The sequence below is a fragment of the Rissa tridactyla genome, chromosome 9 (genome assembly GCF_028500815.1).
Source record: "Rissa tridactyla isolate bRisTri1 chromosome 9, bRisTri1.patW.cur.20221130, whole genome shotgun sequence".
Classification (NCBI taxonomy): Eukaryota; Metazoa; Chordata; class Aves; order Charadriiformes; family Laridae; genus Rissa; species Rissa tridactyla.
Genome location: NC_071474.1, coordinates 15752355 through 15773500, shown reverse-complemented (window position 1 = coordinate 15773500; position 21146 = coordinate 15752355). Strand labels below are relative to the sequence as shown.

At 36.0% G+C, this 21146-nt stretch overlaps 1 protein-coding gene across 20 annotated transcripts in view; it reads left to right on the top strand.

The window, feature by feature from the left end:
* The window catches only part of ZNF280D (zinc finger protein 280D), a 50914-nt gene that overhangs the window by 12410 nt on the left and 17358 nt on the right, over window positions 1-21146 (top strand). For 19 of the 20 annotated variants that reach the window (XR_008468327.1, XR_008468328.1, XR_008468330.1 and 16 more), the window contains 12 exons: window positions 2921-3038; window positions 9877-9986; window positions 10934-11160; window positions 13118-13275; window positions 13731-13831; window positions 13932-14078; window positions 14683-14817; window positions 16359-16603; window positions 17779-17925; window positions 19598-19660; window positions 20244-20362; window positions 20541-20577. Coding sequence is in view for 16 of the 20 variants with exons in the window: in XM_054213604.1 (XP_054069579.1) it covers window positions 2921-3038; window positions 9877-9986; window positions 10934-11160; window positions 13118-13275; window positions 13731-13831; window positions 13932-14078; window positions 14683-14817; window positions 16359-16603; window positions 17779-17925; window positions 19598-19660; window positions 20244-20362; window positions 20541-20577 (1607 nt within the window). In the remaining 4 variants the exon portion in view is untranslated. The remainder of the gene's footprint in view (window positions 1-2920; window positions 3039-9876; window positions 9987-10933; window positions 11161-13117; window positions 13276-13730; window positions 13832-13931; window positions 14079-14682; window positions 14818-16358; window positions 16604-17778; window positions 17926-19597; window positions 19661-20243; window positions 20363-20540; window positions 20578-21146) is intronic. The other variant, XM_054213611.1, reaches the window with a different exon arrangement.

Genomic DNA, 21146 nt, shown 5'->3' with positions numbered 1-21146 from the left:
TGTGACTAGACACTGGCAGGACCCCACTTTAGCTGAATGTCCTTCAGAGTGCCTGTGCATTTTTAATATGGTGCAATATTTTTTAATCTCAGGATGTCAAAGATTTTTCTGTGGGAACTGATTGCTTTTGATCAACTGTGTTGAAACACACATTTCCTCAATTTTGTGACATGTAGGTGTATAACTTACCTGTTGTCAATGTTTGCTATTCCAGTTTTATCATTGAAATACCCTTTTTCAATCACAGGCTTGATTCACTGACTTCCTGTAAAAGTTTTTTGTGTTCTTGTTACTGCACTATGTTAATGCAGTTACAAAAATTGAGTTGAATTTGGCTTCAGTTGAACTGTTTACAGCAATTCTAATTCAGTCACAGCTATTGCTCTTGTATATGATACCATAGGGCTATCCTCTTTGTGAAAAATTTGTTCTTAGCGGTAAAGATCTTCTATAGTTCAGTGCTCAGAATGCTCTCTGTTAAGCCCCAGCCAATTCTGTCCTTATCTTCCCCCTACTTAATAAGTACTTTCCTTATTCTGAGTATGATTCAGGTTCCAATTGTTCCTAGTTAATTTTGGGAGAGCAAAAGTCCAATACCATGCATTGTACTTCTTCTGTGTGGATTTGGTTACCAATTATCACATTGGTTTCCACAGTTAGGAAATGTAGGATGCACAGGATGAACCCAATATTTTTGCTCGTGTCTTGAAAAACTAGAGTGGTGGTGGATTTTTTTTTTTTTTCACTTGAGCCCTAGGAATTTAATTTATAAAGGTGTTGGGTTTTGCCTTTCTGCATGTAAGAGCACAAGTGCATGTTAATTTGATGGGGTTTTTTTATTGATGTCATAAAGCTGTTTTGTTTTTTTTTTCTTTCAAATGTTTTTGCTTTCTAAAGCATGGGAAGATGCTGTGTTTTTTTCTGTATGTAAAATGGCAGAGCCAAATTGCATGAAAGGAATAAGTGTAAACAGAAAAGGGCATTTTGAAAATTATGAGACTTTGAATTTTCATGTTTTTTACTTTCTTACTCGCCAGATGTTTAGTATATACTAGGGAGATGTACATATGCCATCAAAATACCATGGCGATTATTTTGAAGACAGTTAAAATGTTAGCAGCACTTAAAACCAAACAAACCACGGAGTAGTGAGAGAAGCAGATTTTGTGTGTGGCTATTTTATTGGTTGTATTTCAAAAGGACGTGGTGTGCATAGTCCTTCACACTAGGAGCCTTCCAGAGGCTTACCACCCGAGCATCAGTTGTACTTGATGTGTTGTTTGCAGGCTAAGCTGCTTTGCTTGTAATTTTACTGGCTAGTCTGAAACCATCGTGGCTCTTGATTATCATTAAGGTCCTGCAGGGTCTTCATTTAAGAGATGTACAACAAAAAGACAGGATGGTGAGATGCATCTTCCTTTTTTGTTCAAATCTTTTCTGGTACTTAGGAGTCCTAAAATAGATCATCACACCTGTAGATGTATTTGTGCACTTCTTTAGACTTTTTTCCATCAAATTTAGTCAACATGGTGGTAGTTAAAGATTTGGTAATTTCCACAGGGATGTTTTCAAATAATTAGCACAACTGTGAATGGGAAGCATTTTGTGAGATTGATCTTACAGCAAAATGTATTTTGGCCTTCGTCTCATGGATACATAGGCTGTCATCAGTGCATGTGTATTGGGTTAATTTTTTATTTTTTTTTTTTTTTAGGAAAATGGAGCTACTTCTGTCAAGTTTTTTGTTTCACAGTACAGGTTGATGAAGTATAACTAATTGAATTATTTCAGGGTAGAAAAATCAAGTGCCAATATTTTGCTGTTCATACCTTACTTTTGAAATTAAACCTAACTCTATTATAAGGTTTTACTTAACTCCTTATTGCCATTGCTGAAAATATTTCGTGTTCCTGATTGTTTGCGTTAGGATGAATGGCCTATTAAGATGTGAGCAGTGTTGATGAATCTTGGAAAGTGTGTTTCTTCTGCCTCACCTCCCAAACCTTTAATATCTGTAAAGAGAACTAAATTTCACGTTTCTTTTCCCTCTGAATTTTGCCTGTTGAGTGATCAGTGAAGTTATTTAGTTTTAACAGTTTTCACAGCCAAGAAATGTGGACTATTTAATTTGTTAGGTTATATGTAGTACTTAAGGGCAAACCTTTTAAACTGAATGGTAAGAAGATACCTAATGTAACAAGGTGCTAAGAAACACGAACCAACTCTTAGGGTAGCTGTGCTTTGAAAAGAGGGTTTGATTATATTATTTCCAGAAGTCCTTACGAAATTACTCTACATAAAAGAAAAAACCCTTAGCGATATCGTGAATTTGAGTGCCATTCCCAATCAGCATGCTATAGATACACTTTATTTTCATTAAAGCTTGACCACTTAGTAGAATTTTATTTATTTAGTATCATCTTGCTTTGAGAAGCTTCTGCTTGCTGCACATTTGTGCTACTTTTGAGTTCTGTTTCCTGATCTTTTAAGATGCAGCTACCTGTTATGCAAGAGTAACAGGCAAATGCCTGAGTTTGGGTTGAAGGAAGAAAGTATTAATTTTTGAAAAACAAGTCAAGTAGAAATTGAAACATCATCAGACTTGAACAAAAGCAGTTACAATTAGCCATTCAAACAGGTTCAGTAACATTTCATAAAATGGAGTTTCCCAGGTCTTATGGTTGTTCTTACTATTCTGACGCACAGCTATGAATAAATTAACAACCACTGAAAGAGTTGCAAACTTATTAAAATGTCAAAAGAAAGTATTTTGGGGAGATGGTAATGAACTTGAATTACAGCTGAGGACTTAGGAGTACTTTTAAGCAGTCACTTGTTTTTAAAATAAACCCTTTGAAGCCTGTAAGAAAAAAAAATTTAAACCTCGAATTTCTTTTCCCTCTTGAAAATATCTTACTAGGATTATATTATGGATTCTCCACCAGCTGCACCAGATAATACATCTGGTATACTGTTTGGTGTGAGACAGAACTCGGGAGTTCCACAGTACCAGACTGGGCCAGCAGTGAATGTAACAGGTGGGTATAACTGTAGTAGTTGGTAAGAGAAAGAAACAGCCTAATGTCACTTAACTGTAGTGCAGATCTTTGGGTTATAACTTTAAGTAGACTTTCTAGAACATAGTATAGCTACTTTTTTCTTCCCTCTGTACATAACACTGTATAATGTTTAATGAAATAAACTTTGGAGCCTTGTGTTGTCAGACTTTGCTTTTCAGCACATTAGACCGACTGTAATATCAACTGCTGTTGTCTTATAATGCTCATTTAGATGGAAAAAATATTGCAAGATCCACTGTAATTTTTTTGACCAATGAAGGCTCGTTTTCAGTATATCAGCGCGCTTTGACTGGCATGACTAGGAATGGCTGTTAGTGAGGCTGTGAGCAGTACCAGAAGAACTGCCTGAGTCTGCTGAGTGGATTCCCTGTGGTGATGATCTTGGTTTCCTGGCTGCTATATATAGGAATAGATGGGATAAAAAGGATCCTGTCCGAAAAGGAGGGGAAGAGAAAGAATACATAGTTTGACAACTACTTTTTTTTTTTAAACTAGCTAAATTGTGTTCTAGCTGAAATTATTTAACCTACTAAAAACAAACAAAAAAATGCCTTTTTGTTTAACATCAGCTGAAGTAGATTTGTGGCATGCAGTGTATTCAATCTTAAACAGGCTATAACTTGGGACTTCCCTTCTCTTTTGCAAAGGGTTGCGCCTCTGTGATAACTGATCAGAGTCCTGTTATTCAGTTTATAAGTTACAGATGGCAATCATTTCTGATTCTTCCATGAGGTAACAAATATGGCCTAACCGGTCATATTAAGTTATGTGGAACAGAACAATTGCTAGTTTATTCTGCTTGATGTGATGATTTTGCATCTCTAGTTTAGGCACTCACTCCAGATACTTATCGATGAAGGGTTGGTAGTGTATTTCCTTGCATGTGTCCAACTATTCTGCGATCTCATTCTTATCTTACTGGGTTAAATAGCTTTTTGCAAAGTAAGCAAAGGTTTTATTTCTTGCAAATGGTTCAGTATTCCAGCCCTTGTTCTCCAGAGAACAGGTATTTAAGTTTAATTGTTTATGGATTTGTGTTGTTTGGTTTGGTTTTTTTGTTTGTTTTTTTTTTTTAATTTGGAGACCTGCTTGCATATTTAAAAATTACTTTTATTAGTCTCTTTTCCAGAAAAATGAAATACTTAAAAGCATCAAGGATAGTAATTCAAAGGGTCTTAAATATACCATGCTTAGTCTGTTTATTTCTGTAAGATGGCAATAGGATTTAGAAATTAAATGGTACACAGTTGTGGGTTGAAACACAAGTATCTTTATGACACAGAAGGCAAATTTAAGATACGTTTCACTTCACAAAAAGGAACTGTCTGCTTATTTTGTGTTTTTTCTTGCATGGTGAGGTCACATAATGTGCTTACGTTCATGTTGTTCATATGTGCCGATGCCTACTTGCTTGTGTTGGTGCTATGCTTCCTCCAAGCCTGTGTAGCACAGTGGGCACAAGCCATTCTGGAATATGTTATTTAACAGCAGAATCCTTTTGGGAACTGGCCTGTGGTACTCTGCAGGACAATTTAACTACTGTATGTGGATGGTTAAGGACATTTTTTTAGCTCAATATTGCATAAATATTTATTTCTGAGGTATAAGCAGGGAAATGACAAGTTGCTAAGGGACTCTAACCAACCATTTTCTTATGTTGCTAGATAGTTGATGGTGTTAAGTTAAACAGCATTGGCAGCTCTTAGCTGCAGGTTGGGTGGGCACTGGGGATGTATGTAGAACTGTAGTTTTCTTTCTGAGAATATTTTGGGATTGTTCTCCCACAAACTTTACCCACTTGGAGGAACCAGAAAATGCCATAACCAATAGAAGAACTGTTCTGTGGTATTTACAAGTTGACTGGACTGTATATGTGCATTCATAGGACTAGATTGATGGGGGATGTTGGTGAGTGACAGTGCACCAGAGGCCTGAAATAATTTGGCTTTCATGTCCGTAGTCTGTTAATTTGATCTGACTGTTACCACAGTACATTTGATGCTTTTATTCTTGGTCAACATTTCTATTGTTATTTGCCATCATTTATAAAATTAGACCCAGCAAGCACAATGCACATAACAGTGTTAAGGATTTTACAGTAGTATTGTAATGTGTGTTCAGAAAGCTGTCGTTAAGGTGATACTGCATCCAGTATACTTTGCTCCTTCTTGCAATCATTTTGGATACTGTACACAATAATGTACAGAGTTGTATAAACTGAATTAAGAATGCTCACCTTTATAAATATATGAAATAGTCTTCCATTTTTTGCCACAGATATGTCAAGCATTTCTAATTGAAATTATTACCAATTTTGTTAACATGTAAAAATAGTCTTCTTTTCCAAATCAGGATTTCTAAAGTAAAATAAAATACTTTACTGAAGATTCTTTTAAAATAAGCCAGACCTTCTATCTTTTCCCTGGCCCTTCTTACACAACTACCCATAATTACCTATATAGCAGCAGTTCCTGCTGTAGGTTGATGGCTTGATGCTCAAAGAGCCTCAGTGGTATAAAAGAATGCTAAAGTCCTACCAGCTCTACGGAAGCCTTTGCAGATCAACACACATATGTCAATGTAACCAGCCCATATACCTAGTAGTGCAAGTACAAGTAAATTAAAAAACCCTAGGAAGTAGTAGTATGTAATGAATAACCTGTTTGTTTTGTGAATGTGTTAATTACCTTAGGCAAACAATGCATAGAGTGAGTCATTTTAGCTTAATATGTTCATTTATGTCGGAAAGAACAAAAGGTGTCCTACAAAGGAGAACGTTAGAATGATTAAATATGTATATAACAGCTGAATTTTGTTTTCCTGTATATGAGGCACAGTGTGGTAAATTCTCCAAGATGCTTAAATATCAGCATTCCCTGCTGGAATTCTTTGCCTCTGTGGATTGAATGGGGAGATTCTCCAGGCTGTTTGCCAGGTGTAGATAGTTACCACTGAGTAAACAGAACTTGGGGGTGGGAGGGAGTTGTTTTGTGTTCTTGGAAGAAGCTTGAATAATTTTACGTGACACAAGTTATCTCTGCTTGTTGAAAAGACTTTTAAAGATCCTAACTCAGTTTTTTTTATCACACAAAGAAATCATTGGAGCAGCTAGACCGTTGATGGGGAGGGGAATATACAAGAATGTCCTTAGTTCATATCATTGTGTCTAGAACTGAAGTCCAGTCCTCATGCTAGTTTATTGTAGTCTTAAGGCTGTTTGCACTGTGTGATTGTGATAGCTTTACAAAGCCTGTGCTGGCATTTCATGCTTCTTGGTATGTAGCTCTGCTCTTTCAGGTCTACATGAGGACTGATCGCTGTATTGAGATTACATCGTTGAGGGTAATCTTACAGTGACAGAGAAGTGGGTTTCAGGATGAGATAGAGCCAAGTATTGATGGGTATGTTAACCAGGCACCAAACCTCTGAACGTCTGAGTTATTTTTTAGTGATTTTCTTTTTTTAGAAGAATACTGCAAACAGTATAAATTTCTTTCATCTGTCTTTCAGAAGAGAGCAGATAGGTGTGCTGTGATTGGACATTAGAAGTTACAACACTTTTTGTTTTGCATACAAACTGAAGTTTCAAATGTTTTGCAGAGTTAAATAGCAAACTAAACGAGCACCAGAAAAACAGAGAGATGTTTTTCATCAGAAGGGCAGAGGTTGTTCCAAATAGTGGGCATTGCAGAAACCAGCTGCTTAGTTTAACTTTATTACGGTAAACTCGCGTTGTCTCAGATTAGTGTGGGTCAAGATGTGGAAAGCAGGCCAGATAAATTCAGGTGGTCAAAGTATGATTTACTGGGTTTCAGAGATGGGGCTTTATCTCTTTGCATTTACCCTTTCTTTCTCCACTGGCCTTAGAATATTCAGTCTGAGTTGGATATTGTTTTCTTAACTTCTGTATGGCTTATTATTTTAGGGAGATCTTAACTGCATTATGTGGACTTGTCCATCTGTTAAAGTATAGGCATCAGTAATGTGTTGGTAGTATACGATGGAAAAAACCTGCGTGTTTTTAATTTAAACCACTGTGGGAAGGAATGAAAGTGGTTTTGTATCTAAGTGTCCTGCTACTTCTGAAGGCAACAGTGTAACTCCAAAAAAGGCGAGGCTTAATGAGGGTGGTGCTGGAAGCAATTCACATGTTTGACCTGCTGTTAGCTCTCCAACAGTAATGCCATCACAAAATGTGTCTTCGTAAGGTGGGGTAGATCAGGTGGTCTAGCTGTCAATCCATGCATCTGTTTCATGGAAAAAGCTAGTGCTCTTGTCATGTTTCAGTTGATTGGTATTATTAATGCTATTAGGGCACTGGAAATAAGTAAACTCTGTTCTTATGCCTTCAAGTAAGAAAAAACTTTTATGCAAGGATTTATATCCCGTTACAAATTAATACACCCTAGGTTATTACATATTCAAATTTTAGACGTTTATTGTTTAGTAGGTATGTTTGAATTCTGTAAAGCAATGATTAGTTAAGTTGTTGAGTGGCTGTGAAGACAGATGATGAAAATAAATGCCCCTAACCTCATGCTGTTAGTTCAGATTTTCTATGTCAAAGAACTGAATAGAGAGTTGAAACTTTAAGAAACCACCAAACAGAAAATCAAGATTGAAAGAATGCTGTGACTGGTGAATTTATCGATTAATTCTGATTAGATAAAACGAAGAAAAAAAAAATTGTAGGAACGTCAGGCAAGGCAGCAAGGACTCAGGTTGGGGAATCTCCATCCTTGGAGATATTCGGAAGTTGACTGGACACGGCTCTGAGCATCGTGATAAGGTTGGACTTACTTTGAGTGGGAGGTTGCACAAAAAAACCTCCACAGGTCCAGCCTAAATTATTCTGTGAGTCAGTACTTTGAGTAACTATTGCGAAGTGTGATTTGTAGTTTCCCCCCTTTCTTTTGCAGCAGTGTTTTTGATACAGTTTGAAACAGTAGTGGGAAAGGAAGAGGGGGATCTAAGTTTCAACGAGCAGATGTTATTTGAAAGACCTTTCCCTCCCTACAAGAAAAAGAGGTAGTCTAGCTGTTTCAGTGTATTAATAATTAGGTGCATTTTCCTCCTGAGCCAAAAGGTGCTTTCCATCTGATTGTAATAGACGAGGATTTGTTCTTGACTTTGAGATATTTCCAACCACATAGTCTCTGTATAATGTTGAAATGAGGAGCTACCTACAGTGTGATTCTGTGGTTTGGAATCATTTCCTATTTGGGGGTTTTGCATGTCTTGTTTACAGCTGGTTTGCTGTCAGACTCTTCCCCAGCAACTGGAAGGAAGTGGCTATAACATGGAATATTGCAGCAAAACATTTTCCTCCACCCTCTATTGTGTAAAAGATACTGTGCTGTAGCCTATAATATACAAAAGATAACTGGAGGATCTTACTAAATGCAGTAACAAAGGAATCGACCATATTCACCGAGAACCTTATTTTTATGAGTTTGTCTCTAAGCTGTCCCATGCTAGCATAATGATTTCTAATCTCACAGAATCCAGCACTGAAGCACTGCAGAACACTAGATCTTGCTGCAGAACCTGTTTTCTTCCAGCTCAGCTTGCACTTCGCTGTGATGTGTCAAAATGTTTTACAAACCTTAATAGTGAAGACTTGCAGCACTGTTTTGTAGTATCTCTCTTGCATGGCCATCCACTCATGTGAAGGACTTTCTACTTAATCATGATTCTTAGCAATGCTGTTATCTTCAAGGAAAAATACTATTTGATCCATGACTACCTCATGGTCTATGCAAGACTATTTTTGTGAAAAAGTGTAATGCTGATGCATGGTTATCTCTTCACTCATACACTTACTCATTCCCTTGTTCTAAGGTGGATCTATTTGTGTGTTTATTTTTATTACATTTTTTTCATAGCTGTGGCAGGGCACAGTTGACTGTTGACTCTACAGTTGAGATGTTACTTAAAACTCTTCCTGTGTTTAACCCCTTCTTCCAAGCTACTTATTCAGCATGGAGTCCTCCGGATCTGTGAATGACTTGAGAATGCAAGAGAACTTCACGTGGAAAAGTAGCTCTTGCTCTGAGTTTTTTTGGCAGTTTGGAGAAAACTGGAAGCCTGGATTTATTCATTAAAGTTTAAGCTAATGCAAAGCTGCTTTTTTTTTTTTCTTTTTTTTCTCAAAAGGTATTAATCATCTTACATTGATAAGAGAAATACTATTTCTTTTCACTACTGGGAGTAATTATTAAGAGGATTTATTCTCCAGGTTCTCCAAAGACACTTTTGCTCAACAGGAATGATGCATCTGAATAGGCCTAGGTTCCATCAACTGTCCAGAGAGAAATATTCTCATCACTGAGAGCCAGTTGGGGAAATTCCTTTCCAAACCCAGTTATCTGAACCCTATTGTGGTCACGATTGGGTTATGGCATAAAACACATTTTACATGTTCATTTGAGAACTGCATTCTTAAATCAAAAACATAAAAAAATCTGTCCCATCCAAGTGGTGGGGGGGGGTGTGGTGGTGCACAGAATTAATGCTTTGTCTTTATCATGCTACCTTCACCCTCTCCCATTTTTTCCTCATTCGTTGCTAAGATTTTGTAAAAGTTGTTTATACGTCTATATCAAGCAGAACAAACTCAAACTCAGTTTGGAAAAAAGGAAGGGTAGTTAAAAGATGGTTGTAAAAAAACCTTGCTTATGGTTACCACGGCTACATCAATTGTAATAGTTCTCATTTAAAATAGTGTATATTGCTAGAATAATAAATAACAATAAATCAAGTATTCTGCTTATTCTGCATATTTTAAATTTTACAGGTACAAATGCTGCATCAAGCACCATTAAAAATGGAGGACCTTTTCCACGAGCTTGTCCGAAGTGCAATATTCATTTCAATCTTATGGATCCTCTAAAAAATCATATGAAGGTAAAATGTTTTGGGGCTGGTAAACGTTATAACAAACTTATGTGGGCTTTTGCACTGAGTACATCAACCAAATGAAAGAACCATTGAAGAAGTGGGTCTACTCAGTTAATTAAATTTTTATTTAAACTATATGGTATAAATATACCGAGTTACACGTACAAGGTAGGAAATGAACTCCTTACTAGTAGGCTCATAGAAAGTAGTCCTGCGCTATAAGAACCATTATTCAGCAGGAGAAAGAGCTGTCCTCTGAAACATGCTAATTTTGTTCACTGTTGGAAACTTCATAGCATCTTCTGTATGAAGTACTTCATAGTTTATAAGCGCTAAGTTTCATATTATAGCTGTTGGGTTAAGCATTCATTGCGTACACTTTGACATAAAGAAGCTTGCATAATGTGTGTTGTGTGACTTAGAATTTCTGAATTTTTCAGTAATGCTGGAAAGAACTTTTGCAGGTTTCAACATAAGTCCTCCCCAAAGAAATAAAACATAAAACTTTCCATTAAGTTCTCAATAAACTTGTCTAGTCAGCAAAATACTTGCATAAAAGCTGCTTTTGTCTTTCTTGTTATTAAATTTAAATGAGGTAGACTTCTTTCTAATGAGTAAGGCAACACTTCTGAAGTTGAAGGCAACTTCAATACTTGAAATCAGGTATTCTGATTTCAAGCCTAAATTTATCTTACTTGAACCTATGAGAGTAATGCCTTTTCAGCTTTTTTAATATGTAGTCTTTTATTACCTAAACACTACCTGAAGATCAGTTACTGTTCAAAATCCATATGTGAATATGAACAAAGTCAGCGTGTCAGAGAGTTGAGCTTTGCGTCTCACTCTAGTTAGTGAGTGGCTTCAGTTTTTAAAATGCTGTTGTCATTGACGCAGTTTGGTAAGAGGGACTGATCCTTTTGTCTCTGTCTCTTCTCCTACCCCTTTCCATCCAGTATTGTTGCCCAGATCTGGTAAATGACTTTTTCCCGGGAATGGCCAAAACAGAATGTTCGAGCACAAGCAAGACTGCTGAATCCGAGAAAGGAAAATTGATTATGTTAGTTAATGACTTTTATTATGGCAAACATGAAGGTGACACCCAGCAGGTACAACAGGAACAGAAGACTCATACGACATTTAAGTGCTTCAGTTGTCTGAAAGTTCTTAAAAATAACATAAGGTATTTGAATTCACTTCCTTAATTGTTTGTTAATCACTTACAGCCCATAGCACTTAGTCTTATGCATTAAAAATCTGTCTTTCTGGAATAGAAGCTTTTTTTTTTTACTGAAAACTGATAATATTGGGTGACTGAACAGAAATTGAATTAATTTTGATTAGGCATCTATGACCATAACTTAAACTTTTTACAGATTAGAGTACAAATTTTAGTGGTGTAGAATTTTAATGAGAGCAGTTGTAGGACTTGGGGTTAGAAAGGGCAGCATAAAGCATTTTACAATTTGCCATCTGGATTGATGGTGATATCAGTAGATGCGAGTGTTAATTCCCTTTAGGGATGCACAATGACTAATAGTTGGTGCTTTACTTCTGTAACATCTGTTATTTTGATGGTATAATTTTACTTCCAAATGCTGCAAAAAACTTCGGTAAGCTGTTTTAATAGGTAGACGAGTTCATGTCATTGTTCCTATGGAAGCTAAGGTCATTGAACTTTTTTACATGCATTCTTCAAGGGAAGCTGAAGTAGCAGAATGTAAAGCTGAAAAATGGACTATTTCTTTGAAGGGCACAGTCTGCAAGTTAAAATGACCAGGTTTATGCTAACATTAGAGCTATATTATTGAACAAAAGTTTCATGTAATTACAAATGCTACATTTTCTATTAATCATTAAGTCTGTGTAAATCCTAAGGAAAAGTGCTAGTAATTTGTCTTAAGCTGTATGCTATAGTTCTGTAATTTTTATTCCGATGTATATTTTACACCTTTAACCAAGCAGAATTTTTCTGGGCCTTAATTCAGAAAAGCACAAAGTGATTCATCAGGGTAATCCCCTGGTTCCTTTGAAAGATCTATGATTGAACACACCATTGAAATAATGTTCTATTAAGGTAGTACGGAGTACTAGTGTCAATTCCTTTCTTCTGCTTAGGTACCTGGATATCTTCAGTTAGCGAATTTTTGTTGTTCTTTTTTTCTTTTTTTTAAACAACTGCATGATGTTAGAAGCTTGAGCTCAAGAGACTATTCTCCTTGCTCATTTGTTTTTTCCAATTCCAAGGTCACCACTTCGAAAACTACATTCCTTTTGTGAGTGTGACGTACATTTAATAGTTCCTCTGGCTGTACTGAAGTGAAGCACATTCAAAATAGAACAGTTTTTGAAGTCCAACAGTAGTGGGTTGTGCAACTAACCTCTCCTTGTGCTGCTCAACCAGTAACACTTGTGATGGGTGCCTCGACTTCTCAGCCAGAACAGGTTCCTACTACAGATAGGGGACATACTAATGAGGAAAAGGTGGTAACTTGAAGTAGTAACATAGCACCAAGTTTCTCATACTCTTTGGATTGTCAGCTGCACGGTGGCATTCTTTGATAACTGTCCTTCATAATTCAACTTCAGTCCTGAATGCCCGATACAACAAAAGCTCATGGAACCCTGACAGTTTTGCATAGAGGTGGTTTCAGATAAGGCTATAACGTCCTAATTGCAGATATGTTCTTGCTACTTAATAGTTTCTAGCAGAGCTAAAGTTATACTTGCTTCAGAATGTGGCTTTGAGACTTATGGTGGTGAAATGCGTACAGCAGACATGTTTTGTTGTTGCTGCATTTGCTAATCTCCCTTTATTTCAAGGCAAGAATTTTTCTAAGCAAACATGAAAAATGCAATAGATTTCTTAGTCTTAGAACATGTTTCAAATATGCTGTATCTTCCTTATAATAGCCAAGATTTCTTTTTAAGCTTTGAAAGGTGATTTCTGTCATAGTCAGCTTGCTTAACTTTGTTGCATTTTTTTTTAACAAACACTTATTCCTAGAACTTTTTTTTTTAAATTGAGAAGTCCTTACAGAGTAAAGTTTCTAAAGAATCCTGTACATGTGGCAAGTAATACGTCATGTATAGTGAATGTTAAAATGTAGTTTTTTGCACCTGTTCTCTGTGATTTAAAGGTTTATGAACCACATGAAACATCACTTGGAGCTTGAGAAGCAGAGCAGTGAAAGTTGGGAAAGCCACACCACCTGCCAGCACTGTTACCGTCAGTTTCCAACCCCGTTCCAGCTGCAGTGCCACATTGAAAGTACACACACGCCTTACGAGTCATCTAGTAAGTTGGATTGTATCACATTGAATCTCTTTGTGACCTACAGTTTTTACATATTTTCTGACTTTTTCTTTCCTGGTTTGTAACTTCAGAATAAAGCTATTGTACTTTAAAAGCAATAGTCTTGAGATGTAATATAGAAGCTGAGCACTCACTCAGTGTGTAGTGTGCAGCAGAAAGAGCAATGTGTGTAGGAAAAAAAAAATCTTAAAAGCGTTTTGTTTTGTTTTTTTTTGTTTTTGAATTGAACTCTTGACTGCAAGAATTCATGTTGTTTAAGGGCCTTGCACTCCTGGCTTCCTCAGATTGTACAGGGAATTTCTTCCGAAGAGTACAATAATCGTTAGATTGCTTTACCTTTATAGATTTATACAGTTCACATATACATACGTGTTATATTTTATCTCTTATTATCCCAAACAAATTTTTACTTTTTTCGTGTTTTTCACTTTTTCTAGCGATTTGTAAAATCTGTGAATTATCCTTTGAAACAGAGCAAGTTCTTTTGCAACATATGAAGGACAATCATAAGCCAGGTGAAATGCCGTATGTTTGCCAGGTATCTCAGAGTGACTGTTTTGTAATTAGATTGTACACCCCGCCCCCCCATCTTTACTGTCAATAAACTTTTAACAAGCAAGTCCAACTTTTTGTTTTAGGTATGCAACTACAGATCCTCAGCTTTTTCAGATGTAGAAACACATTTTAGAACAGTTCATGAAAACACAAAACATTTGCTATGCCCGTTTTGCCTCAAAGTAATTAAAATTGGAGCACCATATATGCATCATTACATGAGGCATCAGGTAAGCAGATATTTTCAGTCCTTAATGCTAGAAAAATGCTAAATATATGTCATGAATCTGTCTCTGAAAAAAAAGCATAACTAATTTGTATGGTTGTTACTGGATAAGAATAGTTAATAAAATACGATAGAAGAATTATGACTGTGTCTTTTGAAAAGTCTTTAAGGGAATTGTTAGAATTTGTCATGTTTTTGTGTGACAGTAGCTCCCTGATTTAAAAAAAAATAATCTCTGAATACTCTTGAAAGAATGTCTCTGCTATCTGGTTTCTTCATTAAGTAGTAGTCATGTGTTCTGCTTTTCTTGAGGTTACTAGCAAACCTTTCACTAGTTCAAATAGAGAAAAAGATTATGAAGTACTATGCCTTTTTGTAAGTGGTAAACTGATTCCTCCTCTTCTTAGTAATGATACTGCCTTGCATTTTCAAGTATTTAAATATTCTGTCTTTAATTCCTACACAGTATCTTGGCTTTTTACAATATAAGGAGTTTGTCCAGTTCATGTTTTGGAAACTGGATGACCATTGCTTGAGACAGGCTAGGGTTGGAGTTTTGTTTATCATTAAGTTAATGCTTACTATAGATTGTCTTCCATTTTTAAAAGAAAAAAGGAATATACCGTTGCACTAAGTGCAGACTGCAATTTTTGACATGCAAAGAAAAAATGGATCACAAGACTCAGCATCACCGAACATTTAGGAAACCCAAACAGTTAGAAGGATTGCCTCCTGGAACAAAGGTAAGTGTTCATACAGGAAAATTAGGGGGGACAAAGGAAAAAAATGTTATCGGTAGAGAAAGGGGTAGAATAGAAAGAATTGCTTTTCTCCTTTCTTTTCCAAAGCAAAGATCTCCCCCCGCACCCCAAATTAAAAATCTAAAATACACTCCTGTTGCAAGAATTGCCAGGCACAGTTTATGGTTTCTTCTGGTGATCTGTGGTGGTGCTGTCTGTATATGTCAGTAGTCCAGTCAGTGCTGCTGCTTTCTTCAGCTCTTGGTTAATTTGCCCCTTCCCATTTATCCTTTCTTGTCCTTGGAGAAAAGGAGATAGTCTGGATGTTGGTCTGAGGGATCTGAATAATTTCTTGTGAAAGACTTTCAACCTGTGGAACGTGGTGGCAAAAAATCATATAGAATACAAGACCTACTCCTCCATAGCCAATATGTACTTAAAACTGAGTTCACCAGGTCTTTTTTAGGTCCAGCATTTGAAGGGGAAAAAGAACCCCACAATTTGCTGCTAAGTGTTTTATGAAGTAAACTTGGGTCCCCTCAGAACACTTTAAAATCACTCTTAACTTTCTTGAGAAGGAACCACCTAGACTATGATTTTCCTGCAGTTTTCAAGATTTTTTTTCCTACTTTTTTTTAATCAAGTGTGAAGATACATGTCCTTTCAGTTGAAAGGAAGAAAAAAATTCACATTTTGATCAACTCTTCACAGTTCATTTGTTGTAGAATCAGGAAGGGAAAATGACTGCAGTTGATGTTGTTTGTGTTCCTTGGCAGAATGTAGAGCACTGATTCTCTGTTCTGTGACAATACCTCAATTTTCTAAAGATGTCGGGGTCTTCATGATCTAATAAAAGCTTAGATTATTTAAAATTTTGGCGTTACTAGCCCTTGACAGGATGTAGATGATGAGACTTAAGAGCTTGGAACCAGGTTTAGAAGATGAGGTGCTTCTAAACTACGAGTATGGGCAAGAAGTATAATTAGGAGTCATGCTGCGAGTGAAAACTGGAGACCAAATTTAAGAGCAAGACAAAGGAGTTCAGTAATGCCAGATGAGAGGTCAGAAACCAGAATGAGTCCTTGGAGGGCGTCTATGATGAGAAGTAAAAATATCTGAAGGAAGTAGATGGGCTAATCATGAAGCAACAAGACACAGGGCTTTTGTTAAATCCAGGCACTGATGGGATTGGTTGATATTCTTCTTCGTAGGGCTAATTGGCCTGACCTTTCTGTTTCTTTTCCATAGCTACATTTTATTGTTTTAAGAAAGCAGAATGTAGCCAGTTGCAGGTCTGAAGAGAGCAGTGTGTTTTGTCATGGCTATTTCCACCAAAACAAGAGCTTTTTAAACATTCAATAGACTGTTAAGATTACGTTCACTCTAGTCAACAGTATTTCATATTTTTCAAAGCAGTCTTCACTGAGGAGTGGTTCTTATGCTATGATTTTTGTCCTAAAGTGGCTTAAACTTTGGGACAAATAGAAATGGGAACCTAGAAATTTTAAATCTAAATGGAAAAATTTTTAATTTTATACTTGTAGGTGACTATTCGAGCGTCTGTTGGATCTCTTCAATCAGGATCATCGGCTACATCTTTTGTTAGTACAAGTGCTTCCACGTTTCAGTTATCACCTAAAGCTAAAAATACAACCACTAAAAATCATAACAAGTCTAATGCAAGTAAGTCAAAGGCAAAATCAAAACCAGCTACATCGAAGAAGCAAAATGCATGGACCAACAGCAAAAAAAAAAAAGAAATTACAAATACAGCATTGCATAATCTAAGGTAAAATATTAGCATTAAAAATATCTTCAAGTAAACTTTGAACATAAATAACTGATCATTTAATTATCTCAATAACTTCTAATGCTGCAATACAGGAGACTTGACAGTTCCGTTTTGCAGAAAAAGAAGCATAAACTTTCCACATCTTGGTGCTGTGATTATAAATCTGAATCTTCATTCACCGATTTTGTTGGTGGTAGACTACTTTATGTTGGAAGAACAGATGTTCTGGAAACTTTTCTGTTCTAAATTTAGAATTTTTCTCTGCACAGAGACATAGAGTCTTGAAATACTGACTCATTAGGCAGATGTATGTTTAAAAGTGACCTGTGGAGGGGAATATGTCTGCCTTGGGTGTTCTTTGCAAATTTTTTTATGGAGGGAAAAGTATTTTCCTCCTCCAATTTTTTTAAGGATTTTATTTGAACCTGTTATTTAAAAGGTTACGTCTTGTCTGTTGTAGGAGATACCTTAATTTGGGGAGCTACCAAAAAAAAAAAAAAATCAAGAAAGTAAAAGCAAGCTGTTGATAGAATGCTGTCCTTATATTGACAGTTTCCTGTGTTTTGCTATCCTTATATTAATAACCGGTGTTTTATGGACTAGTAAATAATTTCATTGGCTAAGAGGAGTTAGCATTTTTTTTGTCAAAGATTGTCAATGTCTCCCTTCCAATAAGGTGCTAACACTTACAGCATGTAGCTCACTGAGACATCCAAAACCAGCCAGCAAAATTAAGGAAGAGCAGGATTACATTCTTGTGTTGTAGGTATTTCAGGTCTTATAGGGAATATCACGGGTGACAGGAAAACCAAAAGCTTTTTCTGTGCGTCGTGGTGGATGACGCATTTCTTGCAATCCATCTCAAGTACATAGCAGCCAAAGTTGGAGGTTGTCATCTACTGCAGTGTCTTGTTCCCGGGAGTGGCCAATAACAGATGCTTACATTAGCTTTCACTTTTTTATTAAGGTCATAATGACAGGATAATTCAAGAAAAAATACAGTTGTCTTCATGTGTGCTAACACAACCTATAAGAAGTATTTAACTGATGCATTAAGTTTCTCATTTATTTTCCCTAATGTAGGCGAGCTTGTCACTGACTTAAAGCAAAAAGTTTGAAATAGTTATCTCGTCTTAAAGTGTTGATATTAACTGTTAACTTTTTCATATTAGTGTTAGGTATCGTTTGGGAGCTCACAAATGCATTGAGTGTTACTCGGAAATAAAAGATTTTGCAAGCCATTTTCCTGCTTATGTCCACTGCAGCTTATGCAGATACAACACTAGCTGTAGCAAAGCCTATGTGAATCACATGATGAGGTAAGAACTCTTCAAAATTTTTATTGGGTTATCAAATACTTCCTAAATTCATACAAGGTGTGTTACATGTTTCTATTAGCTGGATTTTGAACTCGGTCATAGGACTGGCAGGGAAATGTGTAAGGTTGAATTTTTACTTTGTAATGAGGGCCTAAACCTCATGGTTTTGTTTTGCCTTAAAAATCCAGTGGTTCAGAGTGTTCTGTCTTTGCTTCAGAGCTTCTGTGGGATCTTCCGTAATCATTTCAGCCAGGCTTAACAAATAATGACTAATTGTCGTGTGTTCTCTGGGTTTCAGATTGAATACCTCATCTAATTTTTTTTAAGTGCTGAATTCATACAGCTATTGCTAATGAAATCTGTGCTCAGAATTCCATGTAAAGGATGTCTCAAATAGCATACTCAAGTGGATACTTTTTTCTTGTACTACTTCGGTCATCCATAAAAATAACATCTCATTTTGCAGGAGGCTTGTCACTGATTATGAGGCAGTGTAGGGTACTAGTGATGACAGCTGTAAAAAAGCCTGTTAAGAAAACAAATGCATTAGTTTTTCAGAGCAATAGAATTATACTATGCAATAATTAGACACAGATCACATAGCAGCGATGGTAAAACAAAATTTTGAAAACCTACTTGTTAATCCTGTGCCCCGAACAAGCCAAATGTATTGCAGAAAAGTACAGAATGCAGTTGACTTTTTAAATACATGTATATATAAAATGCCTTGGCATTTTTGAAAGCTAGAATTCTTGAATTTATGACCCAAGTCTTTAAAAGTTTTTGTGTATATTTTATATGTTGACCTATTCATTAATTTCAATGCTCATGTAAGTCCTAGGCTGAAATTGTTTACATGCTTTTATGCATATAACATATTGGTTGCATGCTTAAAAAAATAATAAAAGTTAATGTGCTTAATTGTGATTGTACAAGAGAAAGTTTACTCCAGAAGGGGAGACGGGAATCTGAGGTAAACTGTTCCTACTGTTGCCCATGTTCTGAGTGTTGTCAAATTCAGCCATGCAGTAAAATAGTCGGTTTTTTTAGTCCTATGTCTCCTTGATGCACTAAAGCTTCTCTGACTTTGACCCCTTGCAGCACCTGTCATCACCTTTTTTGGTGAGTGTGAGGACCAAGGGATGGTGAGGAGGAAGGCTCTTAGCGGGAGGGTGTTTCTGCAGTACCAGCCCCTGTACTCTGCTGCTAGCTTTTTGTTTCATATGGCAGTACAGTGTTGGCACATACTTAACCTGCATATAAGATAACTTACAGGTTGTCTGAAAATGTGATTTATCTCATTTAAAGCCATCATTTTAGGAAGCATGAGTTCAGCAAAGCTTCACTTCTTTTGTAGAGCCATGTAGCTTCAAGAGCTAAACTGATGATGAAGGCAATCTTAACTGTGTTCTTGCAGGACTGTGCCGACAAAGCTTTGCCCCTCCCAAACTCGTTATTTACAAGAGAGACAGTGTTTTAAACTAGAGCTCAGTTTCACAAGCCTGTAAGCTTTTAGCAATTTAATATTTTAGAATAATGCAGGTCTGTAATTGAGCCTTCTATTTTCATGCCTTGTCATGAGCAAATTGGCATACCATGTACAGTGTAGGTGCTATGTGGAATAATGTGCTCAAGAAAACCAGTCTAAGCGGTAATGTTTTCTTGTATTTAGTTTTCACAGTGCTCGGCCAAGTAAAAGATTTTGGATCTATAAGAAGCATTCAGAAGAGCTACGGTAATTCAGCTTTTTTTTTTCAGTTACAGATCATTATGTTTTTAATTTCTGATAGTGAACTGATTGGTTAAATGAGATTAGAGTCTCTTGAATTTCTAGGCTTCCACAATTTAGAAAGAGCAGGGAAATAAAAACATTAGTTCTTTCACTAGCATTGTTCTCTTCAGTGACAAATACTTGTTATTTGTCCACACTTATTGACTTCTTTCTCAACCTTGAGCAATTTTAAAAAATATTTCTATTTCTTTATTTTGCAGTTATTCATAATGTGCAAAATGGAGGGTCGTGAGGGAAACAAAAAACAACCAACCAACCAAAACTGAGAAACTGATGCTTTACAAATAAATTTGTGTCTAAAGTGGTGGTTTTTGTACTACACCCAGCATGGAGATACCCTTGTCATTGACTGGGATTTCCAGGTGCTAGTTGCAGTAGAAAAAGCAAAAATATGTTTTTGTGAGTCATCTCGTCTAAAGTTGCAGGAAACTTTATTGTTTTACAGTCTGTAAATTGCTGTAAGTTAAGAAAACTGTTTTCACAACCATGTTGTATTTATAATTCCTTATTACTTTCTCTTCTCTAGAGGTGTGACTGTAGTATGTCTTAACTGTGATTTCCTGACTGATGTTTATGGCCTAGATAGCATGGCCACGCATCTGAGTGAAAGCCACGCTCATACTTGTCAAGTTATTATAGAGAAAGGTGAGTATATAGAGTGTCTTTTTTATATAATATACATATATGAATACTTACATGTGGATGTCACTGTCTTACTGCAGTCCTTTCAGTTGCATTATCATTATTTCTGTGTACTTGGATTTAAAAGTGTATTTCAACATTTTAAAATATTTTTAATTAAATCCTTTATTTTTATTTTCAGTTTCTGTAGATATCGCAACTGCTGAACAAGTATCTGAGTAAGTTTTGTTTTACTGCTCAATGTTTACTTCTATTAGTTTAGTGACAGATGGACAAAATTTGCACTTTAAACTCAGATTTCTTTTGAATTTCATAGAACTTGAAACATATGGGTGAACATAGACCCTTACTTTACTAGCTTTTTGCTCCTACCACGTCCAAAATTACAAGAACAGGGAGATAAAATGATTACCTACTGAAACCAAAATCAGAACTAGGTTTTTGTTCAGTTTGGCCAAAGAGACATAAATAATTCTTGCAATATTAGGACTTCTCGATCCTGACTTCTAGGTCTAGACATGGTGAGACTGCTACTTCGACTTGCTTTTAATACTAGCTTTATTAAATGACTGTTTGATGTTCTTTACGTAATATTAATATGAATTTTTTAAAAAATTACCTTTATTGAAGTAGGACAAATTCAGTCTTAATCTTTTATAAATATTAAAAAATTATTTTCAAAATTATGTTATTTGTATGACAAAGGTATACTGTTTTGTATTAACTTTTTAATTCTGACTTTCAAAGAAAAATTAATATGAGGATTTTGGCTTTCGGTTTTTTTTAA